Source organism: Cygnus atratus, chromosome 2 (assembly GCF_013377495.2).
Source record: "Cygnus atratus isolate AKBS03 ecotype Queensland, Australia chromosome 2, CAtr_DNAZoo_HiC_assembly, whole genome shotgun sequence".
In the NCBI taxonomy this organism is placed as follows: domain Eukaryota; kingdom Metazoa; phylum Chordata; class Aves; order Anseriformes; family Anatidae; genus Cygnus; species Cygnus atratus.
In genome coordinates, this window is record NC_066363.1 from 52,543,527 (window position 1) to 52,564,880 (window position 21,354).

The window sequence follows — 21,354 nt, forward strand, 5'->3', positions numbered from 1 at the left end:
AGTTAAGAAGCTTCATATTGTTGCACTATTCTCAACAGAATTCACAGCAAAGAATTTTAGTCCGAGTTCATTTTAAAATATCTATCTACACTTAATACTCATACTCAAAATAAACTTAATGCCACCCACTAATAATTCATTACCCTTAGGTGAGCTAACAGCATAACCAGGACTTGCTGTTATCGTAAGGGTTTCTTTCCACCACAGCGTTTGGGTGAGAAAATAATGTAAAAGAGACAGAATGCAGACACACACAGGTCAATTCAACATGATTTTATACTTGGTGAATAGTAACAAATTTAAAAAAAAAGCTTTTTTTTTTTTTTTTTAAATAAGACTGTGTCCCTGACAATGTAAGGCAATGGAAGAGTCAAAACTGTGCTACACATCCTTACTATTAAGGTTGGAAAGGTAACGGTATGGAAAATGACCAGAGAGCTCATTTCACGTTTGACAAGGAAGTTTTTACCTAAACTACTCATCTTTATCATCACAAATTCAGTTTACAGAGCAAGGAAATTTATAGCTTCATTTTTTTTGAAACAGGATTACATTTTTAAAACGTATTTGTTTTTTAAACAGTACCTGCAAAACGCTATCAATAACACTAATAGTTGAGGCCAGTGGTACAGGAGCAAATACACAGTAAAATGATAAAAAGCTAAACTTTTTACCTGCAAGTTTTACATAATACAGATACATAGATACAACACAGAGATAAACGCTATGCTCCCTGGTGCTTACCAGAACCATTTTATCAAGCTCAAGCGTATTTCAAACCAAAATTAACTGTATCAGTAACTTAACAAATGTAATAAATACTAAAACATACCTGGTAACCTATTCATGTTCACACCCTGTGCTGAAAGCCCAATTCCCATGTAACTGTAAAAACAAAAGAACAGAAGAAATTTACATTTCTTACAAAAATGCATACATACATGTGGGAAGCTGTCAAGAAACATTGTGCTGATTAACCATACACCAATTAAGCAACTAAGAGGTCCTTTAATACTGGCACAACAGCAAAAGAACTGAACAGAAAAAGTCACTCCTGGTATATATACTAAATTTACTATAGACGGAATTTCTGTCTTTGAAGGGGCGGACAACTTTCTTTTCTTTCAAGCATCCTAGGTTATCTATAAAGAATACTGATGGTAGCCATAAAGTTTAGAGCATGAATGAAGAAAGTGGCCTAATCACATCTTCATTTAATGTACCTAGTCAGTTCTACAGATAATCTGGAATGCGTAACAAAATCTGGAATGAGTTTACAAAATACATGGAAAACTGTGCGTCATTTCAGCAGTAAAATCCATCTTTGCATGACAATTATGGAAAGTTCAAACAAAAACATTAAAAGCCTGGGTCATGGAGCAGTTACTATCTCAAGAAACTTACCAGTAATGTTACTTAGCTGTTAGAAATCTGTTGGCAAACTGAAGAGGGAAAATATCTTTGTTCTACTGACCAGTAACCTCAATTCTAAACAAGTTATTGCTAGGTCATTCAAGTCCAAAAAACAACTTTAAAAAGAGCAGTTTTAATAAAGTCAGTGTCCAGTACAATTTTTTTAACAATTTAATAGCAAATAATGGAAGGTCAAAATGAATAATTCCCTCCTCCCCCCCTCCAATCACACTATTTCAAGTTAGTGAAATCAGTTTTTACTTCTGCTGGTTAATCAAAAGTCACTTCATGACCAAGATGACTGGAAACCAAAAGAAAAACACCACAATGAAAAGGTAGGCTTTTATTAGCATCCCCAAAACAAACAAAAGACCCTACTAACTAAAACAAACATCTAAACATAACCTGAGCTTAACATTTCCTAGATTATCAAAACATGCAAATAATGGTGACACTAGTTCAAATTAACACAGATTTGCCACAAAGTGCTGAATAAGCTGTATAAAAAAATATTCCACCATGCCAATTTGAAAATACTTTACAACAAGCAGCATGACCTTTGTATTCTCATCTAGTAAAACTGCAATTTCCATGCAACTATTCTACTAGTAAACACAATTTAATCTGCTATTTAAAATGTTCCACATAGAATGAAACTGAGCAGGAAAAAACAAAGGTCCTATGCTTAATTGTGTAAAAAGGATTTCTGCTTTTTATATTGATCACCTTCAATGGTAACCTTACCTGCTTCTGTGTTATTTACAAATATTCTGTGATATTTACAAAGCCCTCCTCGGATAATATTAACTATGATACCCATCTTTCTCATCCTCCAACATACCAACAATGTGAAATAGAACCTCAGAAACATATGCTACTGATACTACGTTTAGAGATACTGAAGAGCTGAAGCAAAGGGCAGCAGACAAAAGGATTAGTCTTTGCTGCACACTAAATTACATCACTGAAGCACCACTACTTCAGAGTCAACAAAGCAATCATAAATGAAAGCAACACGTGGAAAACCATATATTTTGTCTTAAAACATAAATGTAGAATTGTTATTAAGGTAGTATAGAGTTTGATGCATGAAGGATTCTCATGTAAAAGACTGAAAATCCATTATTGTAAAGTCTCCTATAAGTAAATTTAAGCCATTTTTTTCTTTAGATTACTATTGAACACAGAAAGCCTTTCAAATCAAGTCATATTAAAAAAAGCCTTCAACACAATCCAAGTTTCATTTCAGTATTCTTATAAAAACAAGATTGAGGCTATACAAAAACAAAATGCTAGATAGAAAATGATCACCTAGGTAACACTTTGGTACTTCCTATGTTCTCCCTTAGATGATCACAGAATCATCTAGGTCAGAAAAGACTATCAAGATCATCAAGTCCAAACATCAGCCTGACCTTCCCAGTCCTATCGCTGAATCATGTCCCCAGAAGACACTGTACCACCTGAGCCCCCTCTTAACTCAGTAACAATTGGAAAGATGGACCTACTGTTTAAGATATCCACCAAATTCTATGCAGCCAGGAGTAAGGACTTTTTGCCCACTGGCTGTGACCAGAACAGTGATGACAGCATCTGAGCAAGGAGAAGGATGTTTTACTGTACACATTTTTTTCCCTGGGATTCACTTAAGGCTATGTCGAATACAATACCATGCCTCTGATGAAATGTTAATAGAAACTCGAGTGAAATTGCATTAAAACATTTTAACTAATTGACAGATTTACTGTAGACACCTTTCAAAAGCAGAAAGGAATGGCTACCGTTTATGGTTTGGAAGTTAACAAAATTAAATGCTGAGCAATTAGGCTAACTTAGCATTTGTTGTAGGTGATGGTATTTAATCGCATGTTCAACAAGATATAGTTCACTGTAAATTGAGGGGGGGGAAAGAACAGTATCATGACACGCAGGTTTTAGCTGCTATAAAATTTATGAACAGAAGTTACATGTATGCCAAACTGCTACATGTAACTGCTGTTTATTTTTTTCCTGGGATACTTAACCTTCATAGTTTTAAACAGACTTCTGTTTGCTTTTTAAACAAGTTTAGCTCGTATTTGCTAAATTTCAGTGGGAAGCATTACCCAAACTGTCCTACGTGCCTCGTTAAGGTTCCTACCCCAGGGTTTCAGGATCAGGAGAAAACCCCTGGCAGAGCTATGCACCTACGTTTTCCTCCCTTAGTCCATGCTAAAAACGCAGGAGAGCGGGGGCAGCCACGGCAGCACCGTGCAGGCCCAGGCTGTTCCCAGTCAGTGCCTCACACACCTGCAGCGGAGCTGTCCCACGAAGGGCCGCGTAGGCCGCGGCACGCCATAATGGCGGCCCCGGGGAGCGGAGGTGTAAGCACCACGAAGAGGGGTGCTCGCCCCAACACGTAGCTCCTTCCCAAGCCAGGCACGACCCAGAGCGTGGTCTGAAAGACCAGAGAGGGCAAACAACAGTGTGGCTCTGGTGCTGCCTCCCTGCCCGTCTCCCGGCATACCTGAGCACGGTGCCTCCACCTCGCCTCTCTGCCCTCAAAGCCCAGCGACAGCAGGATTACTTACGTTGGCAAACAGACCGATCGGCCCAGGACCCTTTGCAAGCATTCCCTCTCGCCGTGCCTTTCGGCCCGTCAGCGGCTGCTCATCACCTCACTGACGAGCTCAAGTCTTACCTCAGCTGATAAAACCACAAGCGACATATAAAACTAGTCATGGAATGCCGACATCAACCCAGGAGAGACAAGGGCTGAAACCTGATTTAAAGCACAGCCAAACTAATATCAAGGACCAAGAAAGCAAGAGCACACACTCTTGATTTTTCATTTCAAATTTTATCTATTCTTGTTCCAGTCCATTAGATGTATTGATTGCTATTTTAATGTCTCAGCACATCCTCTATTTACATTTATCTGCTGCAAGTCATACATACACAAATTTTCAGGAACACTACAAAAACAAAGAGTTTAAAATTAAGATTCAACTGTTTACCACAACGTAAAACTAAAGTAAATGCCGAAAATACAAGCATTATGGTATTTTTTTCCACTAACACTGAAAAGCTTGTGCTTCCCTGCACTATGAGAAGCAGTAAGCTCACAATAACTCCTCCTTAAGTATCTTAACATTCAAAGAGCTAAATTCACATTTTTGCTGGAGCCCATAGTTTCTGCTTGGATGCCTGAATAGGCTGTGAGAAATAAAAAGCAGCAGAAACAAATAGAAGGAAAAAATAGCAGGACGGGATGGTCTACAACTGGAGACTGCTAAAATATAAGAAAAAAAGAAAACAATTCATGTAAAAGACACACAATTCTGCATTTAACTCTTCAGGAAGATCTTTTAGTCACTGTAAGGCAGGCGTATGAAAGATATTTCAATCTCAAAGTTGGTAATAATCAGAATGCAGAATAATTACATACTATGCCCCCCCCATTCCATAAGGAGGAATCCAGAATCTCAAGAACTCTACCAAATTACAGTAACTTTGGAAAGCTTACTAGTGGCTGTAGATAAATTTAAGTGTTAAATTACCACTTCTCTAGTTTAAAAAAAAAAAAAGCAAATATTCCACACTTTATTTTTAAGAGAAGCAAAATGATTTAGCATAACTTTAAGTAATGATAAAAATGTAACAGCCTCCCTACTACAGAAATGAGTAAGCTATCTGCAGAGTCAAATCCCTTCTGACTTTTACAGGGCCTGTGTGCCCTATTAATGACAGTATAGCTGGCAGAACTGCTACATCATGCCTTGAAATCCAAGCTACGTTGGTGATGATGAAAATAATCAAGCTTGTATCTTATCTCCTACATGCCATAAAGAAAGGAACCTAACACCATACAGCGGTAAAACCCCCGTATCCATAACACCTGTAAGAAAGTGAACTGAAGTCCAAGCACCAAAAGATGTTTATACCCATAAATAAGGCAACTGAAAACATCCTAGTATTTCAAATGCACCAAAACAAGTCAGTTACACAACAACTGCAGTTTGTTTTACTATTGAGTTAATATCATAGAAAAAGGTAGAAGTAGAAAAAACAGCAACATCTGTAAAAATTTTAAGACCACATCATATTCTAAGGGCCTACACAACAGATTGACTTGCAAGGACTTCCTCCTATAGTTTTTTTACATTGTCTTTACAGATAGTGCACTATAAGGTCAGAAATACAACACAATAAGAGGGTATATAAATTTCACCTTTAACAGAGCTAGTCTGCATTAAAGTTTTGTAAGAATATGCTAATCCAAGATTCTTATTGTCTGCACGATCACAATAAGATATGAGCTGTTAAATTTTTCTCTATTTAAATGTTTCAAAATATGCCATAGACAGTTTGAGTCTTTCATTTCAAACTGCAAACAAGTTTAATTTTATGGAATGTTTCCAAGGAAACAGTATTTTGAATATGATAAACCCAGGTTTCAGATGAATCTAGTTCTACATGGAGAGGGGCGAAAAAAATAAGTCAGTCATCTCTGGTAGTATTCAAAATTGTTATTCCTGTAACATTTTCCTTGTAATTCCGATAATGTTCCCAGAGATGCTGATTTACTGATCTAACCTTCAGACAACCCTCTCAATTCCTGAGGTTGCACAATTTTTGTCTAGTGACATTTCTTCCTGAGCACAAAAGCCTTTCTGGTGACCATGCTGTGGAAAAAGGATAGCACAGACAATAAGATAATGCAAGTCAGTAAGATTATTATCTATGCGCTTTTTTATGTTATTGAACTTTCCAAGAAAGGATTATCTTAAGATTTTGCAAGGAGCAGCAACCAAGTAACGAAGCATTCTCTCGACTTTCCATATCAACAAAAAAACCCTCTCTTGTTCCAGTTCCATGTATTTCTGACCAATTAAACACAACCCTTAAATAATCCTCTTCCACATTTAGACATTTGACAACTGGAAATGAAGTGCAACTGTCTCCTATTCTCAGGTTAGAAAAAAAGGTATTGCTACAGTTTAAGAGAAGATACACTTGCTATTTCATGATCAGATCTCCTCTGGCAGCTGCTGCATTTCAAAAGGAGGCACTAATGAAGGAAAGCTACTTCAGACTTTTTTTGTATCAGATTCTACTTCATACACAAGTACTCTGCTAGTAATGCCCAAAGACATAACAACATATAAATAGAGAGAGAGTGAGTGTGCATGTTTTGGTAACATGTGACTGTTGTAGTAACAAATAACTGCTTTCTGAGGACATAACAAAATTACAAAAATAGATCTTAAGACCACACAAAGTTTTTGTTAGATTAGTAGCATACAAAACAAAAACCAAAACAGCAATTGAAGATGTTCTCTGTTTTGTTTATTGGTTTACGCATTTGTTGTGAACAAGAACACGGGCATACTGGATGCTAAACGGAAAAGCCAACCTGCTGCGCCAGCAACATTTTTGCAATAAAGCATGGTTTCTGTTTAAAGATTTACACACGTGCTCTAAAAGACAGCAAAGCACTAGGGCTTCAAATACACATCACTCAAACACATTCAAATTCAGGCTAAACCATAGGTATGGGTGTCATGGAAACAGAAACTTAATTCTGATGGTTATTTGTTTGCTTTGGATAGTTATTTCTTATTACTTCATTCACCTACAGTCACTCAGTTCTTCATTCGCCTCACCACATATACAATGCTCACTGCAAAATACAGCCAAAACATGACTGATTGTATGGACAGGGTTTAAAAACAGCCATAATCCTACAGATGCCTATGGCCTTATCAGCAACACTAGCAAAAAACACACTGATATAGTTGCACGAGTTGCTGTAGTAACATTTTATTTTAGTATAGAACACTGAGAGGAACTCACACCTGCAACAAAGCCTGTTCATGAAGATCTGCATCCGTACGACCACACTACAGACTAAACAACCACACTCTCAGAAGTGTAAGCTAGCCTATCTGCTAAAAGACTAAAGCCTTTCTAAACTTAGCTTTTTTTTTTTTTCTCCCTTCCAGACAACTAAACACAACTCTTATTTTCATTCTTTTAAAAAAAGTGTCTGCTTATAGGATTTTTCATTTTAAGTGTGCATCTTCCTCAGTGGCTCTAAAAGCCTGAAAGACTGCTGAGAAATAAATGACATTTGTTTGTACCATTTGCCCATCGCTAGCAACTACCACTAATTGGGCCAGTACCATGACCAAAAGTAGCATTCCCTCCCTACCTGGCAGATGCTCATTTCTGCTTCAAGTCCCTCTCTCTTATGCTGCCATACCTACTCATTAAGCCATACAAACAGACATACCGACAACTAATTGTGCTGAGAAACAACTCAGTCTTGAGGCCAACTTTTGGAGAACGAGCTACCTGATCAGGTTATCATGTAACTAACACAAACAGTTACAAACTGGGACAAGGGAAGAGACCTCAGTGAGTGCTCAGACTGCTTCTTCTCATGGCTCAATCACCGCAAAGCATTCAAACCACAGCTTAGAATAAGAATTGGAAGCATTCGAAAACCACTGCCCTGACTGGAAAAGGAGCGATTCATTACAAGAATCAACAAGCCTAGGACTGAAATTCCTGCAGAAACGGATGCAGTAAATCACACAAGCTGTTTACAACGTAAAATGTCAGGACAGCATTTTGCTCCTGGAAGCCAGGTGGTCAGCAGACACCCTCGATGCAGCCCGTTGTAAAGTGGAACTGGAGTATGCTTATGCCCAGTGTGCCCAAGGAGCGCAAAGCAAAGCCCACAGACTCTTAACTGAGAGAGATGAGGCAACTCTACACTGGTCCAGAAGGATGCCCTGAGAAACTGCCACTAACATTTGTACTTTACATAAACTATGAGAGCATCATGCAAATGTCTTTCAGTTGTGTAAAAGCAGGAAACATTTACTGGTTTCTGAAATAAGATGTGGGGCTGTAAGGCATTACCCCTTTACACAAAGCCAGAGGAGATATATATGTGAAAGTTTAGCACATCTCAACTCAGTAAAAGGCAGCATGAGGAAACTGAAATCAAGATCTGAGAGAGACCGCAAAAAGTCCCATTTGCATATAGCTACCTAGCTAAGTGAATGGCCACCATGTCGTCATTTTTGGAAAGTGAGGAGACAGTAAGTTTAGTATTGTAACTGATTTCCAAGTCACAAGAACAGGTCCATAGGACTTAGCACACCCTTGCTCTTATCCATTCCTAGACCACTGATGTAGTTTGGTATAATTAAGCCTCCACCCTAGAAACTTGGATGAAACTAAATCCAGAGTTGTGCACAAAAAGCCACACAACGCCTGTCTCATTCTTTTGAGAACTATATTAAGAAATTACAGAAAGAGCCTACATACACAACCTCTGGCTCTCCGATAAAGCAATTTCAAATGAACACTTATGAGATTAGGAAGGCCTAATTCAAAGCTACAACTATGTCTAGCTGTATGTTTTTAATTTGACTTACACATTTGTTTTGTTTTTAATATGCTTTTATTAACTGGAGATTTCAGTAGTGATCCAGGCATAATTTATTGCAGTTAATACTCTTCTTCCTACCATGCCTTCTAATCAGCACCTTAGCACTATTCCCTTTACCTACACCCATTACTCATCTGCTGTTATCATCTCTAATCACTCACATCCCTGTCCATAATGTTTCGCATGAGGCCAAACAAAGCAAAAGAATATAAAAGGAGAATGTAAACAAAGAGAGCTCCTTACACTGCAAAAGGAGGCATGAAATTAAAGAAGAAAATTGAAGAAATGCAGAACAGAAAATATTTACAGAACAACATGACAGCTGGTTAGCACTTTTAACAAGAACTAAAAAAAGTAAGAATTATTTCACATCTGTACTGTAGCAGCACATAAAGGATCTTACGACTCTTCACACCAAACACTGTGCAAATTCCAAGACAGTTTGTGTTTGAAAGATATTTCAACCTTTTATTAAGCATCCTTCTCACTTCCCTTTTTCTCATCTGTTACCATCAGTTGTTATTTAGCCCTATCACTTCTCATTTAGTATCAAAAACCAACTTCACTCTTCATCTGCTCTGCAACACAAACCTCCATATCTATTTCTTATTTCCTACTGAGACCACCTTCATGGTTTCTTCAGTATGCCCATAACGCCTATGATCTTCATAATGAGACCATTACGAACACGTGCAAAATTAATATATTACACACTTTCAAATTCCTACTCAAGACTGTCATCCCCAAATGCATACAGAATTTAGCGACTTAAGTCATTAGTGTTATGAAAACAATTCTGTTCTTAGACAGTTACAACACGCCACACTTGAAGCCATGTCAGGTCTATGCCCTACACTACAAACAGCTGTGCTCCTTTGGAGGAGGAGGAATCAGTTTTATGACTGCTGAGGAATTATGAGATATTCAAAATCATATTCCAAATCAGAGTCACAGTAACAAAAAAAAATAGATCTCCTAGACTAGGCTTTTTGTAAAAGGGTTTTGATGATTTGAGGCAAGTCATGCTAAGCAGAGTACACAAACAAACATAAATGCTGCTAGACTTGCCCATATAACATAATTCACTGATTAAATACTTTAAGCTAAGCTTATAAAAACAAATATAAAAAGTAAATGCCACTACCAAAAGGGAACCCCAAATAAACAGTATCATATCATCCACTGGCATTTATGAAGGTTGCAAGCTGTACTGAAGCTTGCTGACAGACACTCGAGTTGCCTCTGGTAGTCTAGGATTTATTATTTTAAACAATACCATAAAAGAAGTCTGTTGTGCTTCCACAGTGAGGCTCAGGTCTTGAGAATAAATGCTTTGCAACAGTAAGGGCATTTAAAGTAACTGACCATATTAGTTACAAGCTATTCCCCTATAGGTATCATCTTTGTGAACTCTGTTCCCATTACCAGATGCCAAGAAGAAAAAATTGTAAGACTATGCACGGACCCAGCCAGGTGATACACAACAGGGAGTGAGAAAGAACTAATAAACCCTATCAGACAAACTGACTTCTGTAGACATTCTTGTATGCCCCTGCATTATATTCCCCAGTTTACTCACTTCAGAAGAATTTATTAGTTTGAACACAGCAGAACAGAGAATCACAAGATCCGCATTGCATCTAGTCAAAGACCTCTTGGTCCTGAAAGCAAGGTCTAGAGATAGACACATCCAGTGAGGCTTCACATGTCAGCTCCTGCTCTTCACCACCTAAGCTAGATTTGGCCTTGGCTCTGGTGCATAGTATTCCCTAGCACCCATAATATCTTACATAAGGTAAAAAATGAGCAGGTCCATTACACAGATGACATTTCAAAAAGTGACACTGAAGGAAGATGTCACAAGAGTGAAGCAAGGTAGTAATGTATTGCCATTGAATGAAAAAAATCCCTCTGATTTCTTAAACACTCTTGGCAGGTAACTTCACAAGTATGAGCTATGTGCACCTCACAATTAACCCTTTCAAGTATAAAATCTTGAAATTCTTTACTTGAAGGTGACTTCCACTTTTGCAGGATTGCCCTGAATGGCTTTCTGCATTAGAAGTGATTAAAAGCAACAAATAGAGGTCTAAAGGTAAAAAGTCAGAAGAGTTTGGTAAAATGACATCCTCTTCCCCGTACACACATGAGCAGCACTTTAAAAGAACATCATTTCAAAAAAGCTTCTGAACTAATTAGGCACAAATGTGTTTCAGGAAGAGACACGTGCATCACTAGGAAATCATAATACGAATCTCTACTTAACTATCACAATACAAATCTCTACTTCACTGCCAGCAACAGGCCAGAATTTTAGGTGCTTAAGAAATTAAAAAAAAGCAGAAACAAAAAAGTTGTTCCTAAAACTGACAGCAAAGCATTACCTGAAACACTAATTACTATTGTCGCAATTTAAAAATACTTAGGTCTTCAAACCGTGATAAAAGCAACTGCAGGTTTAAGATCTTTGCTATGAAGAAATCTCCCATAGAAAACTGTTGGGACAGAACTGATAATAAACCATCACAACCACCTCTAAAAGGCAGTGGTAACACCGAGAGGCTAATCTTTCAAAATATCCCTGCACGATACCATAACCAACAGTTTGATTACTGTTTTTTGACTTACAGAAGACCTATAGAACACTGGAAAAATGAAAGTAAAACAGCAGCAAGATAGACAAGGAAAACACAATGGTACTGAACTTCATCCAAAAAACTATGAAAGTTATTTTCTGTCAAGATTTATTTTCGCAACAGGACATAAGTATCCTCAACACGTATATACAGTACTTAAGACAATGACATTTAAACCTAACTGGAACCTTGAAGCAGTACCACAGTAAATACTACAGTGTATTATTACAAAGAAGTATTGCTCATATAGGCCTACATAGGCAACGTAATCAATGCCTCGGGATTAAAACACACTGTGCCAGAAGAAGTGAAAGAAACTGAAGTGCTCTAGCAAAGACCCTATTTGCACTTAAAGACTTTCATGGGTAAGATTCTGTCTGCCTCAGAGTTAAACTTGGCTATCACCTATGCTTCAACAAATTGGTAATTCAGGTGGATTCTGGGAAACAGCAGCTATACTCCCTCACCAACTTGTTCTTTCTATAGTGACAAAATTCCTCAAATGGATGGCGGTATCCATTCAGAACATTACCCTTCATTCTTACTACTGTCCACTAACAAGTAGCTTTAAGGTTAATTTTCCTTTTTTAAATGTATATGGCACGTGTGAAAAAGAGTGCACTGCGGAGATAAGCTTGTCTGCTACACACCCTAAACACTTTCCAAAAATGACCTACAAGTCTGTAAACCCTTGTAGTCAAAAAGCACCCTTAAAGGTAATGGCAGGCTCAAATTATGTCATTCAATCCCCAACTTCTCTGTCAAGAGAAAATAAGATGTTATTATGGTATTTATTGTGTACACTCATTTGTGGATAATTAATACTACAGCCAACTCACTTAACCAAATATCAGAGTGCAACTTCTCATGAATAATGAATTAAGCTACATGAAAAGTGTTAAGATATGAAAAAAGCACTGATACCAAATACATCTGTTGACTGAAAGAAAGATGATGTGAGACAGTATTTCATGTAATAATTAATTAATAATGCATTCAATGCTTACCCATCTCTTCCCTTACTGACAATTTTGACTTCAAAATAGTATATGCCACAGGCCGCAGGTATAGGATGTGTAGCTCGAACAGAAGCAGCATCTTTTGGAGTTTTTCCATGACCTGAAAAAGAAATTACATTCAAAATAATGAAAATGTATTTTAAATAACTGCAGAAGATGACTCAAAAAGTACACACACCAACTATTCAAAAACAAAAGGCTTATGAGGGTAAGCAATTTACAATATTCTAGCTAGCCTTGTTTTTACACTAGAATATTTTCTTCCAAAATTAAGTTTCCATTGTAGGCACATGCACTGCAACTAAGCATGCTACGAGAAATTCTGGACATATTACTCTAAGAGGTTCTACTGTTATCTAGAAGAAAGCTAGGAAATAATGTTTCACTGCTTTAAGTAATACAACTGAGAAAAGCCTACCTGGCTTTAAAAGTACCGCATGATTTCTCAAATGCGCACGGTCTACTCATTTTTATAGACTTAACAATGATATAACCAAGTTTATTCCAATGCTTACTGCCACCTAGTCTTCAAGTTATTGAAAATATACTCAAATTCTCAAGTCTTTCAGAATAAACATCAGTAACTCCATATAATGTATGACTTGTAATTCATTTCCACTTGTTGAATGCTATTTCAGGACAGCATTAACATTACAGCCTGCAACTGAGTTAATGTAGCTCCTACTTTTTTTTTCTTTTTTTAAATAAATCTCACTAGATATCTGCTCTGCTACAACAAAAATGCCCAATGCCTGCTCCTGTCTACCCTCAGGATGTTCAATTTAAACCCAAGAGCCACTTGCAAGCCACTAAGAATGATTTTTTCCAAATGCATCACCCTCCTCGCAGCCCTTTGTTCCAAACACAACTTGGAAGCAGGCTTTTGGCCAGGTGACTTCTTGTACCAGCGACCTGTTCAAGCAAGCCCAGTCTTCCCTGGGCATATCAAAATCCCTCAACTATTGTATGGAAGTCACGCACTGGATCACAGGACATACCTTTTTTTTTAAAAAAAAAAAGAAGAAAAACCTAAGGTGGAAAGTATATTGGACTTTGGCAAGAGATATTTCAATAGTAAGGCAGTTTGTCCAGGCACAGGATTGTCATAGCCATACAAAAAATCCATGCAGATCCCACGCCCAATCGTGATGTGGATCTGAGATGCTGTTTTGAGTGTGCTGTACGAATCACTCAGGCCTCAGCACTCCAGCCCAGACAGGAAGGCCTACTGCACCTGGATGACAATCAATCTGCACATGCGAAAAAATAACAACCCATCTTTCCAGTGGTGTTAACACTGGAATTATTGCTCAGGCACAGATTAAACACATCTCACGTGCAGCAAGTCCAGTCATACAGCAAGCAAGAAACTGCAGAAAAATGCTAAATGGCTTAGCCAGCCAGAAAGACCAGGCACAGCTCACCTACACCACTGAACTTCTAGCTACAGAGCCCTCTAGTGTAAATGTTGCTAAACCAGCAAATGCTGCTCTGCTGTAGAGCTAGCACCCACCACCTCTTAAATAACGCAGTCAGACAAGGAAATCTCTCCACTTCACCGTGATTGCATTTGCATGCAAAACTTTGCTAGCACAGCAAACTCTTTAGTCATTGAGATTAGGTTTAACCCACACAGGTTTTCTGATAGAACTAGCTTGCCTCAGTGTGTTACTACCTTAAGGCAACTAGCCAGCTGCCTTCATTTTCTGGGTGTGAATGCATTGCTCACTTCAGTATGTCATTAATAAACATTTTATATAAAGATGTTTTGATCACCTCACAGGTTTTACTGTATTAAGCTCATTACCTACCTTATGCATGCTGTTTTCAGAAGTCTCAGCTAATAAATAAAGCAGTAATTTACTCCTCCATATATCTACAAGACAGCATGCAATATTTTATTGTTCACCACTGGTAAGCTTCCTCAGGCTGCGTCAACCAAGGCGATAACCAAGTACGTGATCCTACAGCTTCTGTAAGTTTCCTTGGTTATCCAGTGCTGGTTGCTCACTATTTAGCCACTATAAATTAGATTATCATGCTTAAGTATGCAGGAATCCTTCAGCTAAACATCCACCCAAAACTTTATGGACAGAACATGAAAACTTCTGGCAGATCCCTTTAATCCAGATACCTCCGATTAAATGATAAATCAGTTTAAAAATGGGGGAACAGGAAGAGAGTTTCTTTTTTAAATGTCCTTAGCTTTTTACTTTAAAATAGACTAAAAAGAAGTTCCCTTGGTTACTCTATGCACTTGACAATCTGTGTAGTTTCACTTCGAGTCAGTCTCCTTATTTGGAGAAGTCTTCCACATAGAAGGCTAAAACATTAGCAACTAGCCAAATATTATTGAAAATGTATACCTATTATGGAGGAGACCTTTTTGTGTGTGTGAAATCGCTGAGTGTTCGGAAACAATACCAGTTTAAGATACTCTCAGCACCTCTTCCTGAAACTAGTCTCCTTCTCACACCTCCCTCCCCAGTCCAGGCAGATACTTGCAAGGCCACACCATGAACCAGGACTGATTTAACTGATCTGCCTTTAAGAAAACTACCAGATTTTTTAAACAGCAGATCAGTTCCCTGATCCCATTCGCAGCCACACACAGCTGTCACAGTGCAAATAAGAGGTCATCACAGGAGCAGAAGTAACAGGATACCTTAGCAGCATTGCCAAACACTTCATGTGGTGAAGCAACATGCTTGGGGAAGTCAGTGCCCAAAACTACCTTCATCCCGTTAAACACAAAAGACACCCTAAATTTAGATCTGCTGGCCTTTTAGTGTAATCTCATATGAATCCCATTTTACTACCTGAGCACACTGCTGTCATTTACAGTTACTTACAGTTATTTATAACAGCACAGTTATCAGCATCCAACAGTTGACTCCTTTCAAATACTCCAGGTACCTCCATGCCGTCCCAACGCACTGGTTGAGCTCTTCAGTACTACCACGCTATCTTGGACTACACGAGGAGGAGTCAAGAGGAGCTGGTTATCAGGCAGCTTTAAAACAAGAAAGAGGCTCTTTACACAGCGGGCTGCTAAGCTGCAGAATTTCTTACCAAAGGATGTCAGTGTCCAAGGAGACAATGAGCAAACTCCTACAGACGGAATTAACTAAGAAACCACACTCTGCTCAGAACGTCCTTCACCTTAAAATGGCTGGAAATGGAGAGGAAAACACACCTGACATCACGTTGCCATGTTCTTTGGTAATCTGAATCCCCACTTCTTTGCTTCTGAGTACAAAGGAACTTAGACACCCAACTCTGAACTTCTGAACAGTCCCAAATGCCTGTAGTAGATTATACGAACACTGCCCTGTGTTACCTAAAGCAGAGTTCTTGCATAGTTGTAAGCTACAGTTCAAGTATTAAAGTGAATACTTTTAAAGCACATATTGTTTAACACTAAAAATTTATCATTTTCAGCATTAAAATAAGAATTCTGCAAACAGATGCACTGGAGGGAGAAGGAAAATCAGGCGCAGAGAGCTTGAGCTTTACACAGTAACCCTTGTCATAGATATATTCAATCACTAGAAATGTTTTCTGTTTGGTTTTCATTAAGTGTTCAACAACTATGAGTCTACCATAAGTAAAGCTTTTTTTTTTTTTTTTAAACATTTTTAAGCATTCACCTTAATTTCAATTTAATCATGCTAAAGGACTAATGACACTACTTTTGGTAAAAATAATCAACCTAAATTTAAATTCCACCTACGTGAAAAAAACAACTCAGATAAAAACATATTTGGAGAGGAAATCTCAACTTTCAAAAACCTATTTCTGAACCTAAATCTAAGTGCATTGTGCACACGCACCAAACAGTCCAACGGAAACTGCAGGAGTGTCGACCTCAAAGGTAAACGAGTTTATACAGTTTAAATCCTTAAATGAAATTTACATAAGCTTAACTGAAGTTATTTCCAACAGGTGGTTCAATTACTTGGACCGATGAAATAAAATAGTCAAGGCCTTATCTTCTGTTGAATTCATCAGAAGTTTTTACTGAGACCAGAAAAAAAAGAAAAAAAAAGACTTGCTCAAATTACTGACTTGACTTCAACTCTGTCCCCCCCATTTAACAAAGGAAGACATCTCAGAGCTCCAAGGGTGTCCAAAGCAGACATGGCGTACTGTGTCTTACACTGAGTACTGAATGTGCTTCAAGTGTTTTCTGCCAGCAAAATTGACACAAGCCTTGCCTCACTGAATGACAACACAATTATTGCTATAGAATCCCCTTTTGTTTGTTCCAGAAGTTGAGAGGCAGAACTTGCACTGGAAAATAAAATAGAATTCTTTCAGTTTGGCACCAGAGACAGTTCAAAGGCAACTGAACTGTAAATAAGTGTCTGGCTAAGATTTCCTGGCCTGTGACACATTAGAGCAAGTTCACGCAATGGCTGCTTACTCAAAATTGAGTAACTTTTCTCAGCTTTTTTTGGACAATTGTCACAAGACAAGTTAAGTGAAGTTACTAGAGGACCTTCCATGGTTTTAATCACTAATGATTTATTCTGTTTACACACTTCTGTATACAGTTTCCTTCACAGTTGCAGCCTTGGTTAGGTCTGTCTATATTTTTATCTCCTTATACTACATTGCATAGATTATTATCTACTGGAAACAGCTTGCCTGTCTACTGGAACATTCACATTACATACACCATTTATGAAGTTGTTGTTTTTCCACAAGATCCATGCAGTAATTCTGAATACTGTAGAAATATTTTTAAAGATGTCTTACCTTAATAGCTATACATTTTGTGTAATAAATGGTTTACACATAGCAGACACTGGTCTGAACCCCGTTTCCTTTACGACTTACCTCCAGCTCAGTGCTGTTAATATGACAATTACGTGAGATTACACAAATTTTAGTTTTTTATACTGTTTTTCACTTCTCCCCTACATAGATACACCACAAACAACAGTCACAAGGACAGCGTTAACTTTATCAGCTTGGACAGCTAACTGGCAGCAACACAGAAAGATACATCCATCCATTTAAAACCAAAAATACCCCTGGGTATAGTGTTTAATGTATTACAGTATCACTAATACCAATACTATGTATTTCATATCCAGATTTTGACAAAGCTTCCTAATCAAGAGTCAGAATTTGTAAAAGTGTAACAGAATTACTCACTGTGGAAAGAAATTACACTTGTTCTGGTAAACAACATGCCTGTCAGTGCATCTTCCCTTCAACCACCTCCCCATGGAGGTTTTCCTTTTCAAGTAACACTGCGATTCTGAGAGATAACAAAAGAATACGAGCACTGATCCTTGGGGTTTGTTCACCCCAACAAAGTTTAAAGAGTTGTTATCCTGAAGCCAGACTACGCGATTGATTTTAAATCTTCACCAATACCTGGTTTTGTGGCAGTTTTGACTTTTACGCCCTCTCTAGGATGCCTGCAAAAAGCTTCAGGTCCAGAAATGCGGTACAAAGCACAACAGCTGCCAATGGGTAGAAAGAGACATCTACTGCAGCTCACGTTTCCGTACAAGTTGTCCACTGGTATGCAAGAAAATTAGAAGAATCTTCAAAATCGCACAGAGAAGACCATCATTTCTCTTACAAACCAAGAAAATAAAAGTGTCACTGCTCACAATACATCAGCACATTAAAATTATGAAGCCATATGAAGAAGTGACTTTGAAGGTGTTGTTTTCCTGATTGTTCCCTGCCTCGACACACCATTTTTTCAGATGCAAGTACCCCCAACACATCCAGGGTGAAGAGAAGCACTGATGTTGCCAGAATAAGTGTCTCCTGTCAGTCACAGGCAGGAGGAAATTACTCCAGAAAAACAGTTCTATGGTCAGAAAGCTACAGAGGCAGCAGGGAAAGCTTGAGAGTGTGTACAATTACCATAATAGTAAACAGAACTGATTTTCATTACTGGCTTCTTTGCACAGACCAGTCTTCTCCCTTTTCCTGGATATCTTGGTCCAGAATACAACAGATCTTAATCTGCGCCCAATGTGCGATTCAAATTTTGTTTTTATAAAGATGTTTACCATTCTTTCATGGCTACGTAGACAGCAGCACTGAAAGTGTCGATATTCTACCAGAAGACGCTCTGCTTTCTTGTGAGACCTCTACTTGCAACTGATTTGAAGAGACGACATTTCACAACACTAACCACATTTCTGCATGCTCTCTTCCCTCATTCTCCTCACTGAACCTCCTCGTTTTCTCCCTTTTATCATATTCACAGGGCTGCAGAATCCAGGGAAGGGAAAAAAGGAGAAGTTTTAGTGCTCCCCCCAGTTCCCAAGTAGTTCACCACCCAGCCCAGGTATCAGCTCCAGGTGCCAGGCTGGTCACAGCTACGCGGGGCTGCCCTAACAGCCACCTTCATTACATTACCAGGATGAAAAGATAGGCCTCTTAAGAGGCCATTCACTCCCATTTGCAGTTAGGAGAAAGAAAAACGTATTCATGTTCTATTGGCACCTCTCCTTTTCACAGTCCTCTGGGCTAATTTAAGAACTCTTCAACCTTCATCACTTACTATTACTTAAGAGCCAGAGTAAAGGTATTTTATTATTATAACCTACCAGCTGTGCTTTATGGCTTCTGCTAGAGTACCCACAGTACTTCCTATGTTACCCCTACTTCAGAAGCATGTGGAGCCTCTTGTAATTTCTTTGAACGAACAAATTTCTGTTTTAATAGTAAGAGAGAGGTAAGGAAAAAAAGAGATAGCACAAACAAAGCCTGAAAATATACTTCTACAATGCCACTGGCAGACAAGAGTCTCTAAGTTCTAGTTTATGAGCAAAAAGAATAGGTCAAATGAAAAAATAATAATAAAAAAAACAACAGCAAAACAACAAAAGAACTTGATGGCCATAAAGGTATGATCATCCTACGGAAAAAAAAAAAAAAAGCTGCAGCCACTAAGCAGCAGAAAATACAAAATGCTTCTAAAAATACAAGATCATAAAAAAATGAACAAAAGCCAGGAAATTTAAAGTTGAGGATTAAATAACATGTCCTTAGATCACTCAGTGCCTCCCAGAAACTTGCTCTATAGCTAGTCATCTGCCCCCTTTATTAGCTTTGTACGGTGCCTTAAACTTTGCATTTTAACAGAGTGCTCTGTATGCAATAATAAAGCCACTCTATTAAAAAAAAAAAGTCCGAGGGTACATTTAATCCTTTCATGGGAGCCAAATCCTGCCATGTGTTTGTGTTGCCGTTTTCCTCCTCTGATTAAACAGTAACATGTTTATCGAGATTTCACTTGAATTTCACCACTGTAAACTCCGAGAAAGGGTAATTGCAAGGTTGTTTTTCTCCCCTCCCATTCCGCTCATTTGCCTACGGACTGACAAAAGATCCAGTTCTTCGCAGCCAACTCAGAAGTGGTTTTGAATCCCCAACACTTCTACTTTAGGACCGGGGCCTAGAACACCAGATGTGGCTGTGTTTTTTCAGGTCAGAGCGTACGCTTCTGTTTCCAGGTTTTATGACATTTCATAACAACCAACACTTACGTTCTCCTACTGTTGCCTCTTGCGGATTTTTGCAAGCACATACGTTGATTTTTATCTTTCCTCCCAGCAGCAGCAACTCGAACCGTGAGCACAAAGTTACAAAGCCACCTTTAGGGACAGAAGCCCTATTGTCAGCCCTTCCTCCGAGCCACCCTGCAGCCAGGCCAGGCTGCGACCGGTGACTTTAATTCCATTTTTTACAGTTTAAAAATAAACCCTGTTTTTCTCTCCGCTTTTCCCCTCCCGTCATTTCCGCGTTTAATGGCTTAACGCTGGCTGCTCTAACTCCGCTTAACCCTTGATTTTCTTGAGAGACGGAAACAAAAAAGGGAAAAAAAGAGAAAAACACACTTATTCTTCCTGCTCGCTGCCACCAGCGGGACACGTCACGCCGAGCCTTTCTTCTCCTGCCTCGGCCCCAAACCCCAGTGCGATACCTGGGCTTTACATAACAGCCGGGGGGCAGGGGGCGGAAAATGGGGCAAAAAGGGGCAAAAAGGGGGCCCGCTGCCCCCCGGGGGGGGGGGGGGAGGGAGGCGGAGGAGCCAGGGGGCGCCTCGCCGGGCGGCCGGCCCTCACCTTTGTAGTGCACCCGCAGGTTGTTCTGCGAGAGGCCGATGTAACTGAATTTGTCCTTCGGGCTCCACGAGCGGGGCAGCGGCGTCTCCTGCTCGTCCACGGCCGGGTAGAGCCTCTTGAGCCGCCGCTTCAGTTCCTTCTCCTGCTCGTTCAGGGCCGGGTCGCCGTGAGGGAACGGCGCGGGGACGCCGCCCGCCGCCGGCAGGCCCACGGCCGCCCCGGCACCGCCGCCCCCGGGCGCCGAGGGGCCGCCGCCGCTGCTGCCTGCGGGCGGTGGTGGCGGCGCGGCGGTGGCCGGCGGCGGGTGGAGCAGCAGCGCGGCGGCGGGGCCGGGGCTAGCGGCGGCCGGGAGCCCCGGCGGGGGAGCGGCGGCGGCGGCGGCCGCCCCGGGGAGCGGCGGCGGCGGTTGGGGTTGGGGCGGCTGCTGCTGCTGCTGCTGCTGCTGCTGCCCGGACATCGCGGCTCCCGGAGGGGCTCGGGGGGCTCGGAGGGGGCGGTGAAGGCCGGGCCGGGCCGAGCCGAGCCGGGCCGGACGGAAGCGAGGCGGGCGGAGGGCGCGCACCGGGGCTGGCTCCCGCCTCGCCCCGCCTCGGCGCCGTGCGCGGCCCCGCAGCTCCTCCTCCTTCTCCTCCTCCTCCTCTTCCTCCTCCTTCTCCTCCTCCTCCTCTGCCTCTTGCTCGAGGCGTGAGGGCGGCGGCGGGGCTCTGAGGGGAGGGGGCGGGCCCCCCGCTCGGTTC

General features: G+C 40.1%; 1 protein-coding gene across 2 annotated transcripts in view; it reads right to left on the reverse strand.

Annotated features, from left to right (window-relative positions):
- RANBP9 (RAN binding protein 9) overlaps positions 1 to 21,089 on the reverse strand; it is a 39,310-nt gene extending 18,221 nt beyond the window's left edge. Inside the window, exons 1-3 of one of the 2 annotated variants that reach the window (XM_050708615.1) lie at positions 20,618 to 21,089; positions 12,501 to 12,612; positions 833 to 885 (exon numbers count right to left, since the gene is read on the reverse strand). In XM_050708615.1, coding sequence (XP_050564572.1) covers positions 833 to 885; positions 12,501 to 12,612; positions 20,618 to 21,074 — 622 coding nt within the window. In that variant the 5' untranslated portion in view covers positions 21,075 to 21,089. The remainder of the gene's footprint in view (positions 1 to 832; positions 886 to 12,500; positions 12,613 to 20,617) is intronic. The other variant, XM_035549647.1, reaches the window with a different exon arrangement.
- Between the last annotated feature and the right edge of the window lie 265 nt (positions 21,090 to 21,354).